At 37.8% G+C, this 27500-nt stretch overlaps 1 protein-coding gene across 1 annotated transcript in view; it reads right to left on the reverse strand.

The window, feature by feature from the left end:
• The window catches only part of LOC137971592 (signal peptide, CUB and EGF-like domain-containing protein 1), a 64095-nt gene that overhangs the window by 29717 nt on the left and 6878 nt on the right, over positions 1-27500 (reverse strand). Inside the window, exons 2-3 of the mRNA XM_068818395.1 lie at positions 5084-5215; positions 3371-3505 (exon numbers count right to left, since the gene is read on the reverse strand). Coding sequence (XP_068674496.1) covers positions 3371-3505; positions 5084-5215 — 267 coding nt within the window. The remainder of the gene's footprint in view (positions 1-3370; positions 3506-5083; positions 5216-27500) is intronic.

A 27500-nucleotide genomic window follows, 5' to 3' on the forward strand; every position in this document is an offset into this window, starting at 1 on the left:
AAGATGCAGTGATAACTGGTCAGTTTGGGTGGCAAGGCATGTAACGCAACACAGTCACTTGTTCATTGAATGCCCAGGTTTTGGCGCGAAGAGCCGAGGAACCATGCAAATAAACAATGTGAGCGTTTTTTCAACCAGATTTCGGCAAAATCGGTTACAGAGCTTTATTGCGCTTTTATAGTGCGGTTCCGTATTTTCTTTACAACACTTTAATCGCTTTTAAGCCGTGAATATTAGTAATTTAATCTCCGTAAGGAAAAAGGCCTCCCGACCGGCTGCGTTCTAGCCCCCGGGGGGGTTAGAACGCAGCAAAGGTATAAAAAAGATGAAACCTATTTACATCCCAAAGTATGCCTTGTGCATGTCCTAGCGTACAGTTCATTTACTCTTCCGCTGCGGCATCACGTTTGAACCCTTTTTTATGACCAAACGTTTTCAGTCATGAATTCTCGTATTAATTTTCAATAAGGAGAAAAAGACTTGAGTTTCCGTAAAAGTTTTTTACAACCAAAAACAATTTGCAGAGGATTTTGTTATCTTAATCAAAAAACGCTTATTTTCAGGGGGATCCCAAATTCGCGAAAGGGGGTCCATATCTACTTGCGGATTTGGACAAAGTGGTCGAAATCCGCTAGCGGATATGAACCGGGGGGTCCAAATCCGCTGTGACACCAGATATAAAATTCGTCAAGTTAAAGGAAACCTCCACTAAAACAAGAAAATAACTGTAGACCACAGAACATAGTGTTAACAATCAAGTGTTCAAACGTTTTCCAATGAAAGCGTTTGTATCCAAAAAAAAAATGAATTTCAAAAACGCTTGTATTGGCTTTCAGATTTCCCGGGCGCCGCCATCTTGAATAATTGTGACGTGTCGTGGTTGCCCTATTCTTCCAGAACAATCGCTCTTTGTGTCAGAACAACAGGGCAACCACGACACGTCACAGTTATTCAAGATGGCGGTGCCTGGGAAACTTGAAAGCCAAACAAGGGTTTTTGAAATTCATTTTTTCGGATACTAACGCTTTCTTTGGAGAAAATTTGAACACTTTTCATTGTAAACATTATGTTCTGTGGTTTAAAGTTATTTTCTTGTTTTAGTGGAGGTTCCCTTTAACGTCATTATAGATGTTTTGGGAGGCTGGTCAAGCAAATTGGACACTAGTCTTAAGGAATTGCTAGGAAGTAGAAGCAAAGATGTGCTGAGGAACATGCAAAACTCAGTGTTGTCAAGCGCACTGAATATTGTACGGATGTTCAAGGATGGCAGTGTCTTCTCCTCATCCTCCTCCTCCTCCTCCTTCTTAGACCTGCTTTCAATCCAAGGACAGCTCATCTCGAGCGCAATGACTTGCTGTTTCTTCCGATCGATGTTCCTTGCGTATATGCTATTCGCCCTCAACTCTAGGTGCTCAGCAAAACACTGGTATTTGCATCGTCCGAATCGTAAACGGGCTTGGGCTGGATCGGGGATACCACTGTGGTACTCCGTCTATAAAATCTAGCCTATGGATTATCTCAAAAACTAGAATCTTCAGAGCCCAATTATGGCGGGATAGGTACTGATTCTGCGTTAATGCTGAGCACCCGGATAAACTATGAGGAGCGCTTTCTGGTTCTTTGGCGCATAATCTACACATGACATCACTGGAAGAAGTTGTTTCCGTCTTCTGGGCTGTATAGAGCCGTTACGGTAACAGTTGCTCATACAGCTCAAACATACCAGCTATAAATAGTATACCTTGGACGAGATCTCCATCCACTAAGCAACCAGAAACATTCCTCCTTTCTCAGTGTCTCATCCGTCCACCTCAAACTGGTAAACTTTCCCTGCAATCGCTGATTTTAAACTTCACTCCCGAGTCTATCCTCCAAATGTAACCTTAACTCTGTCTTGATCTTCTTTTCTTCTACGATGGTTCCGATGTTGGTCCTGCAAGACGGGTTAGAGTGTTTTAGCTGCAATTGCAATCCGACCTCTTCACTCTTCGTCGCTGCTTCTTTAATGAGTGAGCTGTGTCCCAGATCCATAGCTCTCTCCTCAAACTCTCGCACCACCTCCAACACTGGGTCTTTGTTCTCGTAAAGTTTTACAGCTGCCTTCACTTTCGTCGCCTGGTATTCCATTTCAACCAAACCTTAGTCCTCTTCTTCCTTTGCATTGCGGTAAGTACAGCAGAGCTGTTGAACCACACGGGTGTCTCCCAACATTCTCGACCACAATCTCGCTTCCCTATCCACTTTTCTTAGTTCCGTCAATGACCAGTGTTGAGTCCACATCAAATACCCTAACACGGTTAGAGCAGAATCTTCCAAGACCGTCACAGACCGTGAACAACCTGGGACATGACGCGTCCCCTTGTGGTAAACCCTTGTTGAATCTTGATTGGCTCAGAGATCTCCACATAACTTGCCGTCGGCCTCACGCAACCAGTTGGAAAACCTATGGAGGACCATCATCTCTTTCAGCCAGCCGTGGTCCACAGAGTCATACGCTTTCTTTACATCAACCCACGCCATGCTAAAATCACGTTTCTCCCGGTAGCAGTCCGCGGTTACAGTCCCATCAATTAGCAAATTGTCGATGGTACCGCTACACCCTGCGCGCCCTCCCCTTTGTGCTCCTTCCGTCAAGCCAAACTCCAGTAGATGTTGATCAGAAGGCACTAATAAGCAGGAGGTGTACCACTTATACATCGTGTTTAGACAAGTTATAGGTTGCTGATTATCACTTGTGAATTCGCCAGGTTTTGGTATCAGAGATGTTTTTTTTTTCAAAAAACCAGGCGGGGTACCCCTCATCAATGCTTAAAATCGCCTGAAACGAAACTGTCACTCCCTCATGCAGCACATACGCGCGCTTCCACCAGTAATTCACTATCCGATCGCGATCTGGCCCTGGTACACTCCAATTCCTCTGTCTTCAAAGCACTTTAGCTGATTCGGTGGTTATTATGATTATGATTATGATTATGATTATTATTAGCGTCACAGTGTCACAACGAGATACGTGACCTGGAGGCAGAGCTACTAGATATGGTTTGCTATGACGTAGCAATTGAGCCCACCTTACAACCCCTTGCCGGGGAGGGTCTCAACAGGGAAGAAAATAAAGCACCAGATGCTCGTCTCGATGTGCACTGCCGTGGATTCTGGGAGAGACAACGGGGTGCCTTGTTTGATATACGGGTATGTCACCCTAATGCGGACTCGTACAAAGAGCTTAGCCCCAAACAGATATATAAATTGCATGCACGAAGACGAAAAGAAGCGAAAGTATGCATCTACAATAATAGAAGTCGAGAATGGCACTTTTACGCCCTCCTTATTATTCGAAGCGCAATAAAGATTTGAAACACAAACAACGTACCTTCACAGATGAATTCATTGTTCTCCTTTAGCTCGTACCCTCTTTTGCATGCACAATGGTAGCTACCAGGTGTATTGATGCAGATTCCTTTTGCAATATCACAGCCTCCATTGTTGGACTGGCATTCATCCTTGTCTAAGAACAATAACAATGAAAGAAATAGCTTGGTAAAAAAAAGTGTGCCGATTGACACTGATTCTGTGAGCAGACCAGAGCAATTGAAAACAAGCGAGTCACGTGCAAAAACTACCCTCGCAAAAAGACGTAAAGTGGTGAAGGAGTTTTTAGCTCCGTTCAAAACCATCCTTGTACTTATTTTTCGTGTTTCGGTCATTACTCTTAACAAAATTATGGTTTACTCGTACTTTGTATGGACGGCTCACCTCAGGAATCAATAAAAAAACAATAGCAGTACATTTCCCGCGAAAAACTGTTCTAATTTTGTTGATCATGACTTGGCATCGCGTTTAAGGCAAATTAACTCACCACCGTTTACTTAGGCTGAAATTTCGTCTTGCCAAAATCAAAGAATACTTGTCTGATTTTGCCACATTTTTCTCAATTAGGGCAAAACGGAATAAGATCATTTCCACCCTTTTTATTATCCCCTTTATGTGAGTGGTTCTTGCACTCGCTGTTATTATCTCGGTATTGATTGATTAATTGATTCACTGGCTGACTGACTGACTGACTGATTGATTGATTGATTGATTGATTGATTGATTGATTGATTGGTTGATTGCATGGTTGATCTGGTTGATCAATCGTTCCATTGGTATGTCTTTTTGGTTGTTTGATTGTTTTAGTCGGTTGGTGGTATGGTATGGTATAGCATACTTTATATAAATCCAGAAGACACGCTAGCCTCAGCAACATTACGCTGGTTTCCATCCAGGACGTGTCTTTACAAATATATTATATAAAAATATAAGTATATACATGTAAATATGCGTATATTAAAAACGCAACTACAGGACAACACATATGGATGAAACTACTTGAATCTGCTTAAGAAGCTAAGACGAACAATGCTACTTTATTTACATGCAAGAGTAATTTAAAAGCCAATAGTACGGATTCTCATTTTTGTACGTCAAAATTGATTTAGCACGGAGCCGTCTCTTATCCAGGATATCCCAGGATAAGTCCTTAATCAAGTCGGCACGACGAATATCATAACTGGCACTTGTAAGAACTCTAGCAGCACGAGATTGAAATTTCTGCCCGAAGCTTATCCTTTGATAACTTCCTGCAGTTGTCCCATAAAAGGGAACAATAATCAAAATCAACATATGTTTGTATTAGGCTCTTATATACATTCCCGAGTGAATTCAAAGGAAGAGATGGCCTAATACGTCCCAACGCTCCACTGCCCGGACTATCCTTCTTACAGATCATGTCAATATGGCTGTCCCAAGTACGTTTTTCATCAATCTGAACCCCTAGACATGTATGTGTGTCAATTTGAGAAACAGGTGTGTTGTTTACCCCAACGGGATGTTCGAAATTCTTATTACTAATATTATATGAAGACCCAAAAAGTATAAATTTAGACTTAGCTGGGTGCATTAGGAGTTTGTTTTCTATGAGCCAATTCCTGACATGTGCGAGGTAAGTATTCAATTTTAAGATATTAAAGTTCGTTGGTATCGTACGAAGATGCAAATATTTGTTGAAATTGAAACTAAATAGCTTTCCCAAGCGTCAACTTACCAAGACATGTTTTCCCATCGTAAGTCAGAGTGTAGCCTGACCAGCACCCGCACTTCACTTTTAAGTTACACAGGTTGTAACAAACCTGTTCGCAGTCACCATTCTCAAGCTGACACAGATCCGCTAAGGCACCTAGATAAGCAAAATAAAAGTGATGACATGTAAAATTTTAAAAGGCTAATAAATCCTCAAATAAAAGATAGACAAACAAACCCACTAAAAGAAAAGTGTAGCGTTTAAAGGTATCTTATTTTTCAAGACTCTCTAACTTGAGATCATTTTTCTTTCACCTTAAAGGCACAAGTAGAACTAGCAATGATCATGATTACAACCAAAGAAAGCCTCACTTTAAAGAAGATCGGAATGAGCTAATTATATATGCGAAGAACAATCGCATTCCCTTAAAATATGGCAATGGGCATCATATTAAAACAAAACTCGCATACGTAGCTCAAACATAAAAATGGTGAACTTGTAAACGACTTCTACAAATACTATCCCTAAAGTCAATTATACCTTTATAACTAATTATAGTTACGGTACTCCCGTAAAATAATTCAGTAAAAGATATATTATGCTTGATTTGATACTATGACTTCAAAAAGCATTTCACGGTTTTATCTTACAAATAGGGCAAAATTTACCATGTGCTTGATGCTACATTTTCTTTCCTAATATTTCTTTTCGCATGTTTAACTATACGCTGTTCACAAAAGAGATCTATCAATCTAGAGATAGAGATATTGAGTTTTAATTGATTTCCGCCTTCTATTCGTTTCTCGACATTGATTGATATGTTTGGGAAGACTTTGTAAAGCGGCTACAAGTCTTTCATGCTTCCAATCATGCAAGTGTCAAGATGTTTCCTAACTTCTGTTGGCTGAACGCAAAAACTGGCTGACTAAGGCTACTTACATCTCGAAAGAAATGATTAGAGCGCGAAAAGATGAGGTCAAGTAAGCGAGGAGGGATATACATCATTGAAATCCAGTTGCCTGCATTTCTGTGAATTTACGAGGTAACCCTCCCCATCCGGACCTGGATAGGAATATAGGAATGCGATACTTATATATGTGATCAACATTTGCACTCCTTTAACTTATGGCATTGCTGATTATCTTAAAAGGAAACGCGCATGCGTAGCTAAAATATATCAATAGTGGACTTGTAAACGACTTCTTCGGAATCTCTCCCTACAGTCAATTTTACCTTTATAACTAATTGTAAATATGGTACTAAAGTATAATAACTCAGTAAAAGATATTTTATTGTGTTCTTGATTTGCTAGTATGATTTCAGTGAGTATTTCAAACAAATTTCTTGCGGACAGGGTAGGCTGAGAAATGGGTACATTTAAGATGTGTTTAAAGCCACAATTTTTTTCTGACATTACTTTTTGCATCTCATACTATATACTGTTGACCACAGAGATCAATCAATCTAGAGCTAGACATTTTGAGTTTTAATTGATTTCCGCCTTCTTGTCATTTGTAGACATTCCTTGACACGTTTTGGAAGACTTTGTAAAGCGGCTACAAGTCCTTCATGCATCTAAGCAAGCAACTGTCAAGATGTTTCCTATCTCCTGTTGGCTGAACTAAAAAAATGGCTGACTAAGACTACTTACATCTGGAAAGAAATGATTAGAGCGCGAAAAGATGAGGTCAAGTAAGCGAGGAGGGATATACATCATTGAAATCCAGTTGCCTGCATTTCTGTGAATTTACGAGGTAACCCTCCCCATCCGGACCTCGATAGGAAGATGGGAATAAGCTATTCATATATGTGATGAACATTCGCACTCCTTTAACTTATGGCATTGTTGATTATTTTAAAACAAAACGCGCATGCGTAGCTCAAACATAAAAATGGTGGAATTGTAATCAACTTCTACAAATGCTACCCCTGCGGACAATTTTTACCTTTATGACTAGTTATCAATATGGTACTCCCATAAAATAAGTCAGTAAAAGATACATTATTGTGTGCTTGATTTCCTCCTATCCCTTCAATGAGCATTTCACAGTAATGTCTTGCAAACCGGCCAGACTTAGAAATGGGTACATTTAAAATGTGCTTGATGCCACAATTTCTTTCTTGATATGTCTTTTTGCATCTTGAACTATACGCTGTTGACCACAGAGATCGATCAATCTAGAGGTGGACATTCTAAGTTTTAAAATATTTCCGCCTTCTTCTCATTTTTTCGGGGACATTGCTTGATATGTTTTGAAAGACTTTGTAAGGCGGCTACAAGTCTTTCATGCTTCCAAGCAAGCAAGTGTCAAGATGTTTCCTACCTTCTGTTGGCTGAAAGCAAAAATGGCTGACTAAGGCTACTTACATCTCGAAAGAAATGATTAGAGCGCGAAAAGATGAGGTCAAGTAAGCGAGGAGGGATATACATCATTGAAATCCAGTTGCCTGCATTTCTGTGAATTTACGAGGTAACCCTCCCCATCCGGACCTCGATAGGAAGATTTTGAATGAGCTACTTATATATGTGATCAACATTTGCACTCCTTTAACTTATGGCATTGCTGATTATTTTAAAGCAAACGCGCATGCGTAGCTAAAATATATAAATGGTGGACTTGTGAACGACTTCTTCGGATTCTCTCCCTACAGTCAATTTTACCTTTATAACTAATTGTAAATACGGTACTAAAGTATAATAACTCAGTAAAAGATATATTATTGTGTTCTTGATTTGCTAGTATGATTTCAGTGAGTATTTCAAACAAATTTCTTGCGGACAGGGTAGGCTGAGAAATGGGTACATTTAAGATGTGTTTAAAGCCACATTTTTTTCTGACATTACTTTTTGCATCTCATACTATATACTGTTGACCACAGAGATCAATTAATCTAGAGCTGGACATTTTAAGTTTTAATTGATTTCCGCCTTCTTGTCATTTCTAGACATTCCTTGACATGTTTTGGAAGACTTTGTAAAGCGGCTACAAGTCCTTCATGCATCTAAGCAAGCAAGTGTCAAGATGTTTGCTATCTCCTGTTGGCTGAACTGAAAAAATGGCTGACTAAGACTACTTACATCTCGAAAGAAATGATTAGAGCGCGAAAAGATGAGGTCAAGTAATCGAGGAGGGATATACATCATTGAAATCCAGTTGCCTGCATTTCTGTGAATTTACGAGGTAACCCTCCCCATCCGGACCTCGATAGGAATATAGGAATGCGATACTTATATATGTGATCAACATTTGCACTCCTTTAACTTATGGCATTGCTGATTATCTTAAAAGGAAACGCGCATGCGTAGCTAAAATATATCAATAGTGGACTTGTAAACGACTTCTTCGGAATCTCTCCCTACAGTCAATTTTACCTTTATAACTAATTGTAAATATGGTACTAAAGTATAATAACTCAGTAAAAGATATTTCATTGTGTTCTTGATTTGCTAGTATGATTTCAGTGAGTATTTCAAACAAATTTCTTGCGGACAGGGTAGGCCGAGAAATGGGTACATTTAAGATGTGTTTAAAGCCACAATTTTTTTCTGACATTACTTTTTGCATCTCATACTATATACTGTTGACCACAGAGATCAATCAATCTTGAGCTAGACATTTTGAGTTTTAATTGATTTCCGCCTTCTTGTCATTTGTAGACATTCCTTGACACGTTTTGGAAGACTTTGTAAAGCGGCTACAAGTCCTTCATGCATCTAAGCAAGCAACTGTCAAGATGTTTCCTATCTCCTGTTGGCTGAACTAAAAAAATGGCTGACTAAGACTACTTACATCTGGAAAGAAATGATTAGAGCGCGAAAAGATGAGGTCAAGTAAGCGAGGAGGGATATACATCATTGAAATCCAGTTGCCTGCATTTCTGTGAATTTACGAGGTAACCCTCCCCATCCGGACCTCGATAAGAAGATGGGAATAAGCTATTCATATATGTGATGAACATTCGCACTCCTTTACTTTATGGCATTGTTGATTATTTTAAAACAAAACGCGCATGCGTAGCTCAAACATAAAAATGGTGGAATTGTAATCAACTTGTACAAATGCTACCCCTGCGGACAATTTTTACCTTTATGACTAGTTATCAATATGGTACTCCCATAAAATAAGTCAGTAAAAGATACATTATTGTGTGCTTGATTTCCTCCTATCCCTTCAATGAGCATTTCACAGTAATGTCTTGCAAACCGGCCAGACTTAGAAATGGGTACATTTAAGATGTGCTTGATGCCACAATTTCTTTCTTGATATGTCTTTTTGCATCTTGAACTATACGCTGTTGACCACAGAGATCGATCAATCTAGAGGAGGACATTCTGAGTTTTAAAATATTTCCGCCTTCTTCTCATTTTTTCGGGGACATTGCTTGATATGTTTTGGAAGACTTTGTAAGGCGGCTACAAGTCTTTCATGCTTCCAAGCAAGCAAGTGTCAAGATGTTTCCTACCTTCTGTTGGCTGAACGCAAAAATGGCTGACTAAGGCTACTTACATCTCGAAAGAAATGATTAGAGCGCGAAAAGATGAGGTCAAGTAAGCGAGGAGGGATATACATCATTGAAATCCAGTTGCCTGCATTTCTGTGAATTTACGAGGTAACCCTCCCCATCCGGACCTCGATAGGAAGATTTTGAATGAGCTACTTATATATGTGATCAACATTTGCACTCCTTTAACTTATGGCATTGCTGATTATTTTAAAGAAAACGCGCATGCGTAGCTAAAATATATAAATGGTGGACTTGTGAACGACTTCTTCGGATTCTCTCCCTACAGTCAATTTTACCTTTATAACTAATTGTAAATACGGTACTAAAGTATAATAACTCAGTAAAAGATATATTATTGTGTTCTTGATTTGCTAGTATGATTTCAGTGAGTATTTAGAACAAATTTCTTGCGGACAGGGTAGGCTGAGAAATGGGTACATTTAAGATGTGTTTAAAGCCACATTTTTTTCTGACATTACTTTTTGCATCTCATACTATATACTGTTGACCACAGAGATCAATTAATCTAGAGCTGGACATTTTAAGTTTTAATTGATTTCCGCCTTCTTGTCATTTCTAGACATTCCTTGACATGTTTTGGAAGACTTTGTAAAGCGGCTACAAGTCCTTCATGCATCTAAGCAAGCAAGTGTCAAGATGTTTGCTATCTCCTGTTGGCTGAACTGAAAAAATGGCTAACTAAGACTACTTACATCTCGAAAGAAATGATTAGAGCGCGAAAAGATGAGGTCAAGTAAGCGAGGAGGGATATACATCATTGAAATCCAGTTGCCTGCATTTCTGTGAATTTACGAGGTAACCCTCCCCATCCGGACCTCGATAGGAAGATGGGAATGAGCTATTCATATATGCGATGAACATTCGCACTCCTTTAACTTATGGCATTGTTGATTAATTTAAAACAAAACGCGCATGCGTAGCTCAAACATAAAAATGGTGGAATTGTAATCAACGTCTACAAATGCTACCCCTGCGGACAATTTTTACCTTTATGACTAGTTATCAATATGGTACTCCCATAAAATAAGTCAGTAAAAGATACATTATTGTGTGCTTGATTTCCTCCTATCCCTTCAATGAGCATTTCACAGTAATGTCTTGCAAACCGGCAAGACTTAAAAATGGGTACATTTAAGATGTGCTTGATGCCACAATTTCATTCTTGATATGTCTTTTTCTATCTTGAACTATACGCTGTTGACCACAGAGATCGATCAATCTAGAGGTGGACATTCTCGGTTTTAAAACATTTCCGCCTTCTTCTCATTTCTTCAGGGACATTGCTTGATATGTTTTGGAAGACTTTGTAAGGCGGCTACAAGTCTTTCATGCTTCCAAGCAAGCAAGTGTCAAGATGTTTCCTACCTTCTGTTCGCTGAACGCAAAAAATGGCTGACTAAGGCTACTTACATCTCGAAAGAAATGATTAGAGCGCGAAAAGATGAGATCAAGTAAGCGAGGAGGGATATACATCATTGAAATCCAGTTGCCTGCATTTCTGTGAATTTACGAGGTAACCCTCCCCATCCGGACCTCGATAGGAAGATTTTGAACGAGCTACTTATATATGTGATCAACATTTGCACTCCTTTAACTTATGGCATTGCTGATTATTTTAAATAAAACGCGCATGCGTAGCTAAAATATATAAATGGTGGACTTGTGAACGACTTCTTCGGATTCTCTCACGCAGTCAATTTTACCTTTATAACTAATTGTAAATACGGTACTAAAGTATAATAACTCAGTAAAAGATATATTATTGTGTTCTTGATTTGCTAGTATGATTTCAGTGAGTATTTCAAACAAATTTCTTGCGGACAGGGTAGGCTGAGAAATGGGTACATTTAAGATGTGTTTGAAGCCACATTTTTTTCTGACATTACTTTTTGCATCTCATACTATATACTGTTGACCACAGAGATCAATCAATCTAGCGCTGGACATTTTGAGTTTTAATTGATTTCCGCCTTCTTGTCATTTCTAGACATTCCTTGACATGTTTTGGAAGACTTTTTAAAGCGGCTACAAGTCCTTCATGCATTTAAGCAAGCAAGTGTCAAGATGTTTCCTATCTCCTAATGGCTGAACCAAAAAAAATGGCTGACTAAGACTACTTACATCTCGAAAGAAATGATTAAAGCGCAAAAAGATGAGGTCAAGTAATCGAGGAGGGATATACATCATTGAAATACAGTTGCCTGCATTTCTGTTAATTTACGAGGTAACCCTCTCCATCCGGACCTCGATAGGAAGATGGGAATGAGCTACTTATATATGTGATCAACATTTGCACTCCTTTAACTTATGGCATTGCTGATTATTTTAAAGAAAACACGCATGCGTAGCTAAAATATATAAATGGTGGACTTGTGAACGACTTCTTAGGATTCTCTCCCTACAGTCAATTTTACCTTTATAACTAATTGTAAATACGGTACTAAAGTGTAATAACTCAGTAAAAGATATATTATTGTGTTCTTGATTTGCTAGTATGATTTTAGTAAGTATTTCAAACAAATTTCTTGCGGACAGGGTAGGCTGAGAAATGGGTACATTTAATATGTGTTTGAAGCCACATCTTTTTCTGACATTACTTTTTGCATCTCATACTATATACTGCTGACCACAGAGATCAATCAATCTAGAGCTGGACATTTTGAGTTTTAATTGATTTCCGCCTTCTTGTCATTTCTAGACATTCCTTGACTTGTTTTGGAAGACTTTGTAAAGCGGCTACGAGTCCTTCATGCATCTAAGCAAGCAAGTGTCAAGATGTTTCCTATCTCCTGTTGGCTGAACGCAAAACATGGCTGACTAAGGCTACTTACATCTGGAAAGAAATGATTAGAGCGCGAAAAGATAAGGTCAAGTAAGCGAGGAGGGATATACATCATTGAAATCCAGTTGCCTGCATTTCTGTGAATTTACGAGGTAACCCTCCCCATCCGGACCTCGATAGGAAGATGGGAATGAGCTACTTATATATGTGATCAACATTTGCACTCCTTTAACTTATGGCATTGCTGATTATTTTAAAGCAAACGCGCATGCGTAGCTAAAATATATAAATGGTGGACTTGTGAACGACTTCTTCGGATTCTCTCCCTACAGTCAATTTTACCTTTATAACTAATTGTAAATACGGTACTAAAGTATAATAACTCAGTAAAAGATATATTATTGTGTTCTTGATTTGCTAGTATGATTTCAGTGAGTATTTCAAACAAATTTCTTGCGGACAGGGTAGGCTGAGAAATGGGTACATTTAAGATGTGTTTGAAGCCACATTTTTTTCTGACATTACTTTTTGCATCTCATACTATATACTGTTGACCACAGAGATCAATCAATCTAGAGCTGGACATTTTGAGTTTTAATTGATTTCCGCCTTCTTGTCATTTCTAGACATTCCTTGACATGTTTTGGAAGACTTTGTAAAGCGGCTACAAGTCCTTCATGCATCTAAGCAAGCAAGTGTCAAGATGTTTCCTATCTCCTGTTGGCTGAACTAAAAAAATGGCTGACTAAGACTACTTACATCTGGAAAGAAATGATTAGAGCGCGAAAAGATGAGGTCAAGTAAGCGAGGAGGGATATACATCATTGAAATCCAGTTGCCTGCATTTCTGTGAATTTACGAGGTAACCCTCCCCATCCAGACCTCGATAGGAAGGTGGGAATGAGCTACTTATATATGTGATCAACATTTGCACTCCTTTAACTTATGGCATTGCTGATTATTTTAAAGAAAACGCGCATGCGTAGCTAAAATATATAAATGGTGGACTTGTGAACGACTTCTTCGGATTCTCTCCCTACAGTCAATTTTACCTTTATAACTAATTGTAAATACGGTACTAAAGTATAATAACTCAGTAAAAGATATATTATTGTGTTCTTGATTTGCTAGTATGATTTCAGTGAGTATTTCAAACAAATTTCTTGCGGACAGGGTAGGCTGAGAAATGGGTACATTTAAGATGTGTTTGAAGCCACATTTTTTTCTGACATTACTTTTTGAATCTCATACTATATACTGTTGACCACAGAGATCAATCAATCTAGAGCTGGACATTTTGAGTTTTAATTGATTTCCGCCTTCTTGTCATTTCTAGACATTCCTTGACATGTTTTGGAAGACTTTGTAAAGCGGCTACAAGTCCTTCATGCATCTAAGCAAGCAAGTGTCAAGATGTTTCCTATCTCCTGTTGGCTGAACTAAAAAAATGGCTGACTAAGACTACTTAAATCTGGAAAGAAATGATTAGAGCGCGAAAGCATGAGGTCAAGTAAGCGAGGAGGGATATACATCATTCAAATCCAGTTGCCTGCATTTCTGTGAATTTACGAGGTAACCCTCCCCATCCGGACCTCGATAGGAAGATGGGAATGAGCTACTTATATATGTGATCAACATTTGCACTCCTTTAACTTATGGCATTGCTGATTATTTTAAAGCAAACGCGCATGCGTAGCTAAAATATATAAATGGTGGACTTGTGAACGACTTCTTCGGATTCTCTCCCTACAGTCAATTTTACCTTTATAACTAATTGTAAATACGGTACTAAAGTATAATAACTCAGTAAAAGATATATTATTGTGTTCTTGATTTGCTAGTATGATTTCAGTGAGTATTTCAAACAAATTTCTTGCGGACAGGGTAGGCTGAGAAATGGGTACATTTAAGATGTGTTTGAAGCCACATTTTTTTCTGACATTACTTTTTGCATCTCATACTATATACTGTTGACCACAGAGATCAATCAATCTAGAGCTGGACATTTTGAGTTTTAATTGATTTCCGCCTTCTTGTCATTTCTAGACATTCCTTGACATGTTTTGGAAGACTTTGTAAAGCGGCTACAAGTCCTTCATGCATCTAAGCAAGCAAGTGTCAAGATGTTTCCTATCTCCTGTTGGCTGAACTAAAAAAATGACTGACTAAGACTACTTACATCTGGAAAGAAATGATTAGAGCGCGAAAAGATGAGGTCAAGTAAGCGAGGAGGGATATACATCATTGAAATCCAGTTGCCTGCATTTCTGTGAATTTACGAGGTAACCCTCCCCATCCGGACCTCGATAGAAAGATGGGAATGAGCTACTTATATAAGTGATCAACATTTGTACTCCTTTAACTTATGGTATTCCTGATTATTTTAAAGCAAACGCGCATGCGTAGCTAAAATATATAAATGGTGGACTTGTGAACGACTTCTTCGGATTCTCTCCCTACAGTCAATTTTACTTTTATAACTAATTGTAAATACGGTACTAAAGTATAATAACTCAGTAAAAGATATATTATTGTGTTCTTGATTTGCTAGTATGATTTCACTGAGTATTTCAAACAAATTTCTTGCGGACAGGGTAGGCTGAGAAATGGGTACATTTAAGATGTGTTTGAAGCCACATTTTTTTCTGACATTACTTTTTGAATCTCATACTATATACTGTTGACCACAGAGATCAATCAATCTAGAGTTGGACATTTTGAGTTTTAATTGATTTCCGCCTTCTTGTCATTTCTAGACATTCCTTGACATGTTTTGGAAGACTTTGTAAAGCGGCTACAAGTCCTTCATGCATCTAAGCAAGCAAGTGTCAAGATGTTTCCTATCTCCTGTTGGCTGAACTAAAAAAATGGCTGACTAAGACTACTTACATCTCGAAAGAAATGATTAGAGCGCGAAAAGATGAGGTCAAGTAAGCGAGGAGGGATATACATCATTGAAATCCAGTTGCCTGCATTTCTGTGAATTTACGAGGTAACCCTCCCCATCTGGACCTCGATAGGAAGATGGGAATGAGCTACTTATATATGTGATCAACATTTGTACTCCTTTAACTTATGGCATTGCTGATTATTTTAAAGCAAACGCGCATGCGTAGCTAAAATATATAAATGGTGGACTTGTGAACGACTTCTTCGGATTCTCTCCCTACAGTCAATTTTACCTTTATAACTAATTGTAAATACGGTACTAAAGTATAATAACTCAGTAAAAGATATATTATTGTGTTCTTGATTTGCTAGTATGATTTCAGTGAGTATTTAGAACAAATTTCTTGCGGACAGGGTAGGCTGAGAAATGGGTACATTTAAGATGTGTTTAAAGCCACATTTTTTTCTGACATTACTTTTTGCATCTCATACTATATACTGTTGACCACAGAGATCAATTAATCTAGAGCTGGACATTTTAAGTTTTAATTGATTTCCGCCTTCTTGTCATTTCTAGACATTCCTTGACATGTTTTGGAAGACTTTGTAAAGCGGCTACAAGTCCTTCATGCATCTAAGCAAGCAAGTGTCAAGATGTTTGCTATCTCCTGTTGGCTGAACTGAAAAAATGGCTAACTAAGACTACTTACATCTCGAAAGAAATGATTAGAGCGCGAAAAGATGAGGTCAAGTAAGCGAGGAGGGATATACATCATTGAAATCCAGTTGCCTGCATTTCTGTGAATTTACGAGGTAACCCTCCCCATCCGGACCTCGATAGGAAGATGGGAATGAGCTATTCATATATGCGATGAACATTCGCACTCCTTTAACTTATGGCATTGTTGATTAATTTAAAACAAAACGCGCATGCGTAGCTCAAACATAAAAATGGTGGAATTGTAATCAACGTCTACAAATGCTACCCCTGCGGACAATTTTTACCTTTATGACTAGTTATCAATATGGTACTCCCATAAAATAAGTCAGTAAAAGATACATTATTGTGTGCTTGATTTCCTCCTATCCCTTCAATGAGCATTTCACAGTAATGTCTTGCAAACCGGGCAAGACTTAAAAATGGGTACATTTAAGATGTGCTTGATGCCACAATTTCATTCTTGATATGTCTTTTTCTATCTTGAACTATACGCTGTTGACCACAGAGATCGATCAATCTAGAGGTGGACATTCTCGGTTTTAAAACATTTCCGCCTTCTTCTCATTTCTTCAGGGACATTGCTTGATATGTTTTGGAAGACTTTGTAAGGCGGCTACAAGTCTTTCATGCTTCCAAGCAAGCAAGTGTCAAGATGTTTCCTACCTTCTGTTCGCTGAACGCAAAAAATGGCTGACTAAGGCTACTTACATCTCGAAAGAAATGATTAGAGCGCGAAAAGATGAGATCAAGTAAGCGAGGAGGGATATACATCATTGAAATCCAGTTGCCTGCATTTCTGTGAATTTACGAGGTAACCCTCCCCATCCGGACCTCGATAGGAAGATTTTGAACGAGCTACTTATATATGTGATCAACATTTGCACTCCTTTAACTTATGGCATTGCTGATTATTTTAAATAAAACGCGCATGCGTAGCTAAAATATATAAATGGTGGACTTGTGAACGACTTCTTCGGATTCTCTCACGCAGTCAATTTTACCTTTATAACTAATTGTAAATACGGTACTAAAGTATAATAACTCAGTAAAAGATATATTATTGTGTTCTTGATTTGCTAGTATGATTTCAGTGAGTATTTCAAACAAATTTCTTGCGGACAGGGTAGGCTGAGAAATGGGTACATTTAAGATGTGTTTGAAGCCACATTTTTTTCTGACATTACTTTTTGCATCTCATACTATATACTGTTGACCACAGAGATCAATCAATCTAGCGCTGGACATTTTGAGTTTTAATTGATTTCCGCCTTCTTGTCATTTCTAGACATTCCTTGACATGTTTTGGAAGACTTTTTAAAGCGGCTACAAGTCCTTCATGCATTTAAGCAAGCAAGTGTCAAGATGTTTCCTATCTCCTAATGGCTGAACAAAAAAAATGGCTGACTAAGACTACTTACATCTCGAAAGAAATGATTAAAGCGCAAAAAGATGAGGTCAAGTAATCGAGGAGGGATATACATCATTGAAATACAGTTGCCTGCATTTCTGTTAATTTACGAGGTAACCCTCTCCATCCGGACCTCGATAGGAAGATGGGAATGAGCTACTTATATATGTGATCAACATTTGCACTCCTTTAACTTATGGCATTGCTGATTATTTTAAAGAAAACACGCATGCGTAGCTAAAATATATAAATGGTGGACTTGTGAACGACTTCTTAGGATTCTCTCCCTACAGTCAATTTTACCTTTATAACTAATTGTAAATACGGTACTAAAGTGTAATAACTCAGTAAAAGATATATTATTGTGTTCTTGATTTGCTAGTATGATTTTAGTAAGTATTTCAAACAAATTTCTTGCGGACAGGGTAGGCTGAGAAATGGGTACATTTAATATGTGTTTGAAGCCACATCTTTTTCTGACATTACTTTTTGCATCTCATACTATATACTGCTGACCACAGAGATCAATCAATCTAGAGCTGGACATTTTGAGTTTTAATTGATTTCCGCCTTCTTGTCATTTCTAGACATTCCTTGACTTGTTTTGGAAGACTTTGTAAAGCGGCTACGAGTCCTTCATGCATCTAAGCAAGCAAGTGTCAAGATGTTTCCTATCTCCTGTTGGCTGAACGCAAAACATGGCTGACTAAGGCTACTTACATCTGGAAAGAAATGATTAGAGCGCGAAAAGATAAGGTCAAGTAAGCGAGGAGGGATATACATCATTGAAATCCAGTTGCCTGCATTTCTGTGAATTTACGAGGTAACCCTCCCCATCCGGACCTCGATAGGAAGATGGGAATGAGCTACTTATATATGTGATCAACATTTGCACTCCTTTAACTTATGGCATTGCTGATTATTTTAAAGCAAACGCGCATGCGTAGCTAAAATATATAAATGGTGGACTTGTGAACGACTTCTTCGGATTCTCTCCCTACAGTCAATTTTACCTTTATAACTAATTGTAAATACGGTACTAAAGTATAATAACTCAGTAAAAGATATATTATTGTGTTCTTGATTTGCTAGTATGATTTCAGTGAGTATTTCAAACAAATTTCTTGCGGACAGGGTAGGCTGAGAAATGGGTACATTTAAGATGTGTTTGAAGCCACATTTTTTTCTGACATTACTTTTTGCATCTCATACTATATACTGTTGACCACAGAGATCAATCAATCTAGAGCTGGACATTTTGAGTTTTAATTGATTTCCGCCTTCTTGTCATTTCTAGACATTCCTTGACATGTTTTGGAAGACTTTGTAAAGCGGCTACAAGTCCTTCATGCATCTAAGCAAGCAAGTGTCAAGATGTTTCCTATCTCCTGTTGGCTGAACTAAAAAAATGGCTGACTAAGACTACTTACATCTGGAAAGAAATGATTAGAGCGCGAAAAGATGAGGTCAAGTAAGCGAGGAGGGATATACATCATTGAAATCCAGTTGCCTGCATTTCTGTGAATTTACGAGGTAACCCTCCCCATCCAGACCTCGATAGGAAGGTGGGAATGAGCTACTTATATATGTGATCAACATTTGCACTCCTTTAACTTATGGCATTGCTGATTATTTTAAAGAAAACGCGCATGCGTAGCTAAAATATATAAATGGTGGACTTGTGAACGACTTCTTCGGATTCTCTCCCTACAGTCAATTTTACCTTTATAACTAATTGTAAATACGGTACTAAAGTATAATAACTCAGTAAAAGATATATTATTGTGTTCTTGATTTGCTAGTATGATTTCAGTGAGTATTTCAAACAAATTTCTTGCGGACAGGGTAGGCTGAGAAATGGGTACATTTAAGATGTGTTTGAAGCCACATTTTTTTCTGACATTACTTTTTGAATCTCATACTATATACTGTTGACCACAGAGATCAATCAATCTAGAGCTGGACATTTTGAGTTTTAATTGATTTCCGCCTTCTTGTCATTTCTAGACATTCCTTGACATGTTTTGGAAGACTTTGTAAAGCGGCTACAAGTCCTTCATGCATCTAAGCAAGCAAGTGTCAAGATGTTTCCTATCTCCTGTTGGCTGAACTAAAAAAATGGCTGACTAAGACTACTTAAATCTGGAAAGAAATGATTAGAGCGCGAAAGCATGAGGTCAAGTAAGCGAGGAGGGATATACATCATTCAAATCCAGTTGCCTGCATTTCTGTGAATTTACGAGGTAACCCTCCCCATCCGGACCTCGATAGGAAGATGGGAATGAGCTACTTATATATGTGATCAACATTTGCACTCCTTTAACTTATGGCATTGCTGATTATTTTAAAGCAAACGCGCATGCGTAGCTAAAATATATAAATGGTGGACTTGTGAACGACTTCTTCGGATTCTCTCCCTACAGTCAATTTTACCTTTATAACTAATTGTAAATACGGTACTAAAGTATAATAACTCAGTAAAAGATATATTATTGTGTTCTTGATTTGCTAGTATGATTTCAGTGAGTATTTCAAACAAATTTCTTGCGGACAGGGTAGGCTGAGAAATGGGTACATTTAAGATGTGTTTGAAGCCACATTTTTTTCTGACATTACTTTTTGCATCTCATACTATATACTGTTGACCACAGAGATCAATCAATCTAGAGCTGGACATTTTGAGTTTTAATTGATTTCCGCCTTCTTGTCATTTCTAGACATTCCTTGACATGTTTTGGAAGACTTTGTAAAGCGGCTACAAGTCCTTCATGCATCTAAGCAAGCAAGTGTCAAGATGTTTCCTATCTCCTGTTGGCTGAACTAAAAAAATGACTGACTAAGACTACTTACATCTGGAAAGAAATGATTAGAGCGCGAAAAGATGAGGTCAAGTAAGCGAGGAGGGATATACATCATTGAAATCCAGTTGCCTGCATTTCTGTGAATTTACGAGGTAACCCTCCCCATCCGGACCTCGATAGAAAGATGGGAATGAGCTACTTATATAAGTGATCAACATTTGTACTCCTTTAACTTATGGTATTCCTGATTATTTTAAAGCAAACGCGCATGCGTAGCTAAAATATATAAATGGTGGACTTGTGAACGACTTCTTCGGATTCTCTCCCTACAGTCAATTTTACTTTTATAACTAATTGTAAATACGGTACTAAAGTATAATAACTCAGTAAAAGATATATTATTGTGTTCTTGATTTGCTAGTATGATTTCACTGAGTATTTCAAACAAATTTCTTGCGGACAGGGTAGGCTGAGAAATGGGTACATTTAAGATGTGTTTGAAGCCACATTTTTTTCTGACATTACTTTTTGAATCTCATACTATATACTGTTGACCACAGAGATCAATCAATCTAGAGTTGGACATTTTGAGTTTTAATTGATTTCCGCCTTCTTGTCATTTCTAGACATTCCTTGACATGTTTTGGAAGACTTTGTAAAGCGGCTACAAGTCCTTCATGCATCTAAGCAAGCAAGTGTCAAGATGTTTCCTATCTCCTGTTGGCTGAACTAAAAAAATGGCTGACTAAGACTACTTACATCTCGAAAGAAATGATTAGAGCGCGAAAAGATGAGGTCAAGTAAGCGAGGAGGGATATACATCATTGAAATCCAGTTGCCTGCATTTCTGTGAATTTACGAGGTAACCCTCCCCATCTGGACCTCGATAGGAAGATGGGAATGAGCTACTTATATATGTGATCAACATTTGTACTCCTTTAACTTATGGCATTGCTGATTATTTTAAAGCAAACGCGCATGCGTAGCTAAAATATATAAATGGTGGACTTGTGAACGACTTCTTCGGATTCTCTCCCTACAGTCAATTTTACCTTTATAACTAATTGTAAATACGGTACTAAAGTATAATAACTCAGTAAAAGATATATTATTGTGTTTTTGATTTGCTAGTATGATTTCCGTGAGTATTTCAAACAAATTTCTTGCGGACAGGGTAGGCTGAGAAATGGGTACATTTAAGATGTGTTTGAAGCCACATTTTTTTCTGACATTACTTTTTGCATCTCATACTATATACTGTTGACCACAGAGATCAATCAATCTAGAGCTGGACATTTTGAGTTTTAATTGATTTCCGCCTTCTTGTCATTTCTAGACATTCCTTGACATATTTTGGAAGACTTTGTAAAGCGGCTACAAGTCCTTCATGCATCTAAGCAAGCAAGTGTCAAGATGTTTCCTATCTCCTGTTGGCTGAACTAAAAAATGGCTGACTAAGACTACTTACATCTGGAAAGAAATGATTAGAGCGCGAAAACATGAGGTCAAGTAAGCGAGGAGGGATATACATCATTGAAATCCAATTGCCTGCATTTCCGTGAATTTACGAGGTAACCCTCCCCCTCCGGACCTCGATAGGAAGATGGGAATGAGCTACTTATATATGTGATCAACATTTGCACTCCTTTAACTTATGGCATTGCTGATTATTTTAAATAAAACGCGCATGCGTAGCTAAAATATATAAATGGTGGACTTGTGAACGACTTCTTCGGATTCTCTCTCTACAGTCAATTTTACCTTTATAACTAATTGTAAATACGGTACTAAAGTATAATAACTCAGTAAAAGATATATTATTGTGTTCTTGATTTGCTAGTATGATTTCAGTGAGAATTTCAAACAAATTTCTTGCGGACAGGGTAGGCTGAGAAATGGGTACATTTAAGATGTATTTGAAGCCACATTTTTTAATGACATTACTTTTTACATCTCATACTATATACTGTTGACCACAGAGATCAATCAATCTAGAGCTGGACATTTTGAGTTTTAATTGATTTTCGCCTTCTTGTCATTTCTAGACATTCCTTGACATGTTTTGGAAGACTTTGTAAAGCGGCTACAAGTCCTTCATGCATCTAAGCAAGCAAGTGTCAAGATGTTTCCTATCTCCTGTTGGCTGAACTAAAAAAATGACTGACTAAGACTACTTACATCTGGAAAGAAATGATTAGAGCGCGAAAAGATGACGTCAAGTAAGCGAGGAGGGATATACATCATTGAAATCCAGTTGCCTGCATTTTTGTGAATTTACAAGGTAACCCTCCCCATCCGGACCTCGATAGGAAGATGGGAATGAGCTACTTATATATGTGATCAACATTTGCACTCCTTTAACTTATGGCATTGCTGATTATTTTAAAGAAAACTTGTGGACTTGTGAACGACTTGTGAACGACTTCTTCGGATTCTCTTCCTACAATCAATTTTACCTTTATAACTAATTGTAAATACGGTACTAAAGTATAATAACTCAGTAAAAGATATATTATTGTGTTCTTGATTTGCTAGTATGATTTCAGTGAGTATTTCAAACAAATTTCTTGCGGACAGGGTAGGCTGAGAAATGGGTACATTTAAGATGTGTTTGAAGCCACATTTTTTTCTGACATTACTTTTTGCATCTCATACTATATACTGTTGACCACAGAGATCAATTAATCTAGAGCTGGAGATTTTGAGTTTTAATTGATTTCCGCCTTCTTGTCATTTCTAGACCTTCCTTGGCATGTTTTGGAAGACTTTGTAAAGCGGCTACAAGTCCTTCATGCATCTAAGCAAGCAAGTGTCAAGATGTTTGCTATCTCCTGTTGGCTGAACTAAAAAAATGACTGACTAAGACTACTTACATCTGGAAAGAAATGATTAGACCGCGAAAAGATGAGGTCAAGTAAGCGAGGAGGGATATACATCATTCAAATCCAGTTGCCTGCATTTCTGTGAATTTACGAGGTAACCCTCCCCATCCGGACCTCGATAGGAAGATGGGAATGAGCTACTTATATATGTGATCAACATTTGCACTCCTTTAACTTATGGCATTGCTGATTATTTTAAAGAAAACGCGCATGCTTAGCTAAAATATATAAATGGTGGACTTGTGAACGACTTCTTCGGATTCTCTCCCTACAGTCAATTTTACCTTTATAACTAATTGTAAATACGGTACTAAAGTATAATAACTCAGTAAAAGATATATTATTGTGTTCTTGATTTGCTAGTATGATTTCAGTGAGTATTTCAAACAAATTTCTTGCGGACAGGGTAGGCTGAGAAATGGGTACATTTAAGATGTGTTTGAAGCCACATTTTTTTCTGACATTACTTTTTGCATCTCATACTATATACTGTTGACCACAGAGATCAATCAATCTAGAGCTGAACATTTTGAGTTTTAATTGATTTCCGCCTTCTTGTCATTTCTAGACATTCCTTGACATGTTTTGGAAGACTTTGTAAAGCGGCTACAAGTCCTTCATGCATCTAAGCAAGCAAGTGTCAAGATGTTTGCTATCTCCTGTTGGCTGAACTAAAAAAATGGCTGACTAAGACCACTTACATCTGGAAAGAAATCATTAGAGCGCGAAAAGATGAGGTCAAGTAAGCGAGGAGGGATATACATCATTGAAATCCAGTTGCCTGCATTTCTGTGAATTTACGAGGTAACCCTCCCCATCCGGACCACGATAGGAAAATGGGAAGGAGCTACTTATATATGTGATCAACATTTGCACTCCTTTAACTTATGGCATTGCTGTTTATTTTAAAGAAAACGCGCATGCGTAGCTAAAATATATAAATGGTGGACTTGTGAACGACTTCTTTGGATTCTCTCCCTACAGTCAATTTTACCTTTATAACTAATTGTAAATACGGTACTAAAGTATAATAACTCAATAAAAGATATATTATTGTGTTCTTGATTTGCTAGTATGATTTCAGTGAGTATTTCAAACAAATTTCTTGCGGACAGGGTAGGCTGAGAAATGGGTACATTTAAGATGTGTTTGAAGCCACATTTTTTTCTGACATTACTTTTTGCATCTCATACTATATACTGTTGACCACAGAGATCAATCAATCTAGAGCTGGACATTTTGAGTTTTAATTGATTTCCGCCTTCTTGTCATTTCTAGACATTCCTTGACATGTTTTGGAAGACTTTGTAAAGCGGCTACAAGTCCTTCATGCATCTAAGCAAGCAAGTGTCAAGAGGTTTCTATCTCCTGTTGGCTGAACTAAAAAAATGGCTGACTAAGACTACTTACATCTGGAAAGAAATGATTAGAGCGCGAAAAGATGAGGTCAAGTAAGCGAGGAGGGATATACATCATTGAAATCCAGTTGCCTGCATTTCTGTGAATTTACGAGGTAACCCTCCCCATCCGGACCACGATAGGAAGATGGGAATGAGCTACTTATATATGTGATCAACATTTGCACTCCTTTAACTTATGGCATTGCTGATTATTTTAAAGAAAACGCGCATGCGTAGCTAAAATATATAAATGGTGGACTTGTGAGCGACTTCTTCGGATTCTCTCCCTACAGTCAATTTTACCTTTATAACTAATTGTAAATACGGTACTAAAGTATAATAACTCAGTAAAAGATATATTATTGTGTTCTTGATTTGCTAGTATGATTTTAGTGAGAATTTCAAACAAATTTCTTGCGGACAGGGTAGGCTGAGAAATGGGTACATTTAAGATGTGTTTGAAGCCACATTTTTTTCTGACATTACTTTTTGCATCTCATACTATATACTGTTGACCACAGAGATCAATCAATCTACAGCTGGACATTTTGAGTTTTAATTGATTTCCGCCTTCTTGTCATTTCTAGACATTCCTTGACATGTTTTGGAAGACTTTGTAAAGGGGCTACAAGTCCTTCATGCATCTAAGGAAGCGAGTGTCAAGATGTTTCCTATCTCCTGTTGGCTAAACTAAAAAAATGGCTGACTAAGACCACTTACATCTGGAAAGAAATGATTAGAGCGCGAAAGCATGAGGTCAAGTAGGCGAGGAGGGATATACATCATTGAAATCCAGTTGCCTGCATTTCTGTGAATTTACGAGGTAACCCTCCCCATCCGGACCTCGATAGGAAGATGGGAATGAGCTACTTATATATGTGATCAACATTTGCACTCCTTTAACTTATGGCATTGCTGATTATTTTAAAGCAAACGCGCATGCGTAGCTAAAATATATAAATGGTGGACTTGTGAACGACTTCTTCGGATTCTCTCCCTATAGTCAATTTTTCCTTTATAACTAATTGTAAATACGGTACTAAAGTATAATAACTCAGTAAAAGATATATTATTGTGTTCTTGATTTGCTAGTATGATTTCAGTGAAAATTTCAAACAAATTTCTTGCGGACAGGGTAGGCTGAGAAATGGGTACATTTAAAATGTGTTTGAAGCCACATTTTTTTCTGACATTACTTTTTGCATCTCATACTATATACTGTTGACCACAGAGATCAATCAATCTAGAGCTGGACATTTTGAGTTTTAATTGATTTCCGCCTTCTTGTCATTTCTAGACATTCCTTGACATGTTTTGGAAGACTTTGTAAAGGGGCTACAAGTCCTTCATGCATCTAAGGAAGCGAGTGTCAAGATGTTTCCTATCTCCTGTTGGCTAAACTAAAAAAATGGCTGACTAAGACCACTTACATCTGGAAAGAAATGATTAGAGCGCGAAAGGATGAGGTCAAGTAGGCGAGGAGGGATATACATCATTGAAATCCAGTTGCCTGCATTTCTGTGAATTTACGAGGTAACCCTCCCCATCCGGACCTCGATAGGAAGATGGGAATGAGCTACTTATATATGTGATCAACATTTGTACTCGTTTAACTTATGGCATTGCTGATTATTTTAAAGCAAACGCGCATGCGTAGCTAAAATATATAAATGGTGGACTTGTGAACGACTTCTTCGGATTCTCTCCCTATACTCAATTTTACCTTTATAACTAATTGTAAATACGGTACTAAAGTATAATAACTCAGTAAAAGATATATTATTGTGTTCTTGATTTGCTAGTATGATTTCAGTGAGTATTTCAAACAAATTTCTTGCAGACAGTGGAGGCTGAGAAATTGGTACATTTAAGATGTGTTTGAAGCCACATTTTTTTCTGACATTACTTTTTACATCTCATACTATATACTGTTGACCACAGAGATCAATCAATCTAGAGCTGGACATTTTGAGTTTTAATTGATTTCCGCCTTCTTGTCATTTCTAGACATTCCTTGACATGTTTTGGAAGACTTTGTAAAGCGGCTACAAGTCCTTCATGCATCTAAGCAAGCAAGTGTCAAGATGTTTCCTATCTCCTGTTTGGTGAACTAAAAAAATGGCTGACTAAGACTACTTACATCTGGAAAGAAATGATTAGAGCGCGAAAAGATGAGGTCAAGTAAGCGAGGAGGGATATACATCATTGAAATCCAGTTGCCTGCATTTCCGTGAATTTACGAGGTAACCCTCCCCATCCGGACCTCGATAGGAAGATGGGAATGAGCTACTTATATATGTGATCAACATTTGCACTCCTTTAACTTATGGTATTGCTGATTATTTTAAAGAAAACGCGCATGCGTAGCTAAAATATATAAATGGTGGACTTGTGAACGCCCTCTTCCGATTTTCTTCCTACAATCAATTTTACCTTTATAACTAATTGTAAATACGGTACTAAAGTATAATAACTCAGTAAAAGATATATTATTGTGTTCTTGATTTGCTAGTATGATTTCAGTGAGTATTTCAAACAAATTTCTTGCGGACAGGGTAGGCTGAGAAATGGGTACATTTAAGATGTGTTTGAAGCCACATTTTTTTCTGACATTACTTTTTGCATCTCATACTATATACTGTTGACCACAGAGATCAATCAATCTAGAGCTGGACATTTTGAGTTTTAATTGAATTCCGCCTTTATGTCATTTCTAGACATTCCTTGACATGTTTTGGAAGACTTTGTAAAGCGGCTACAAGCCCTTCATGCATCTAAGCAAGCAAGTGTCAAGATGTTTCCTATCTCCTGTTTGCTGAACTAAAAAAATGGCTGACTAAGACTACTTACATCTGGAAAGAAATGATTAGAGCGCGAAAAGATGAGGTCAAGTAAGCGAGGAGGGATATACATCATTCAAATCCAGTTGCCTGCATTTCTGTGAATTTACGAGGTAACCCTCCCCATCCGGACCTCGATAGGAAGATGGGAATGAGCTACTTATATATGTGATCAACATTTGCACTCCTTT

This window comes from Montipora foliosa, chromosome 1 (genome assembly GCF_036669935.1).
Source record: "Montipora foliosa isolate CH-2021 chromosome 1, ASM3666993v2, whole genome shotgun sequence".
NCBI classification, from domain to species: Eukaryota; Metazoa; Cnidaria; class Anthozoa; order Scleractinia; family Acroporidae; genus Montipora; species Montipora foliosa.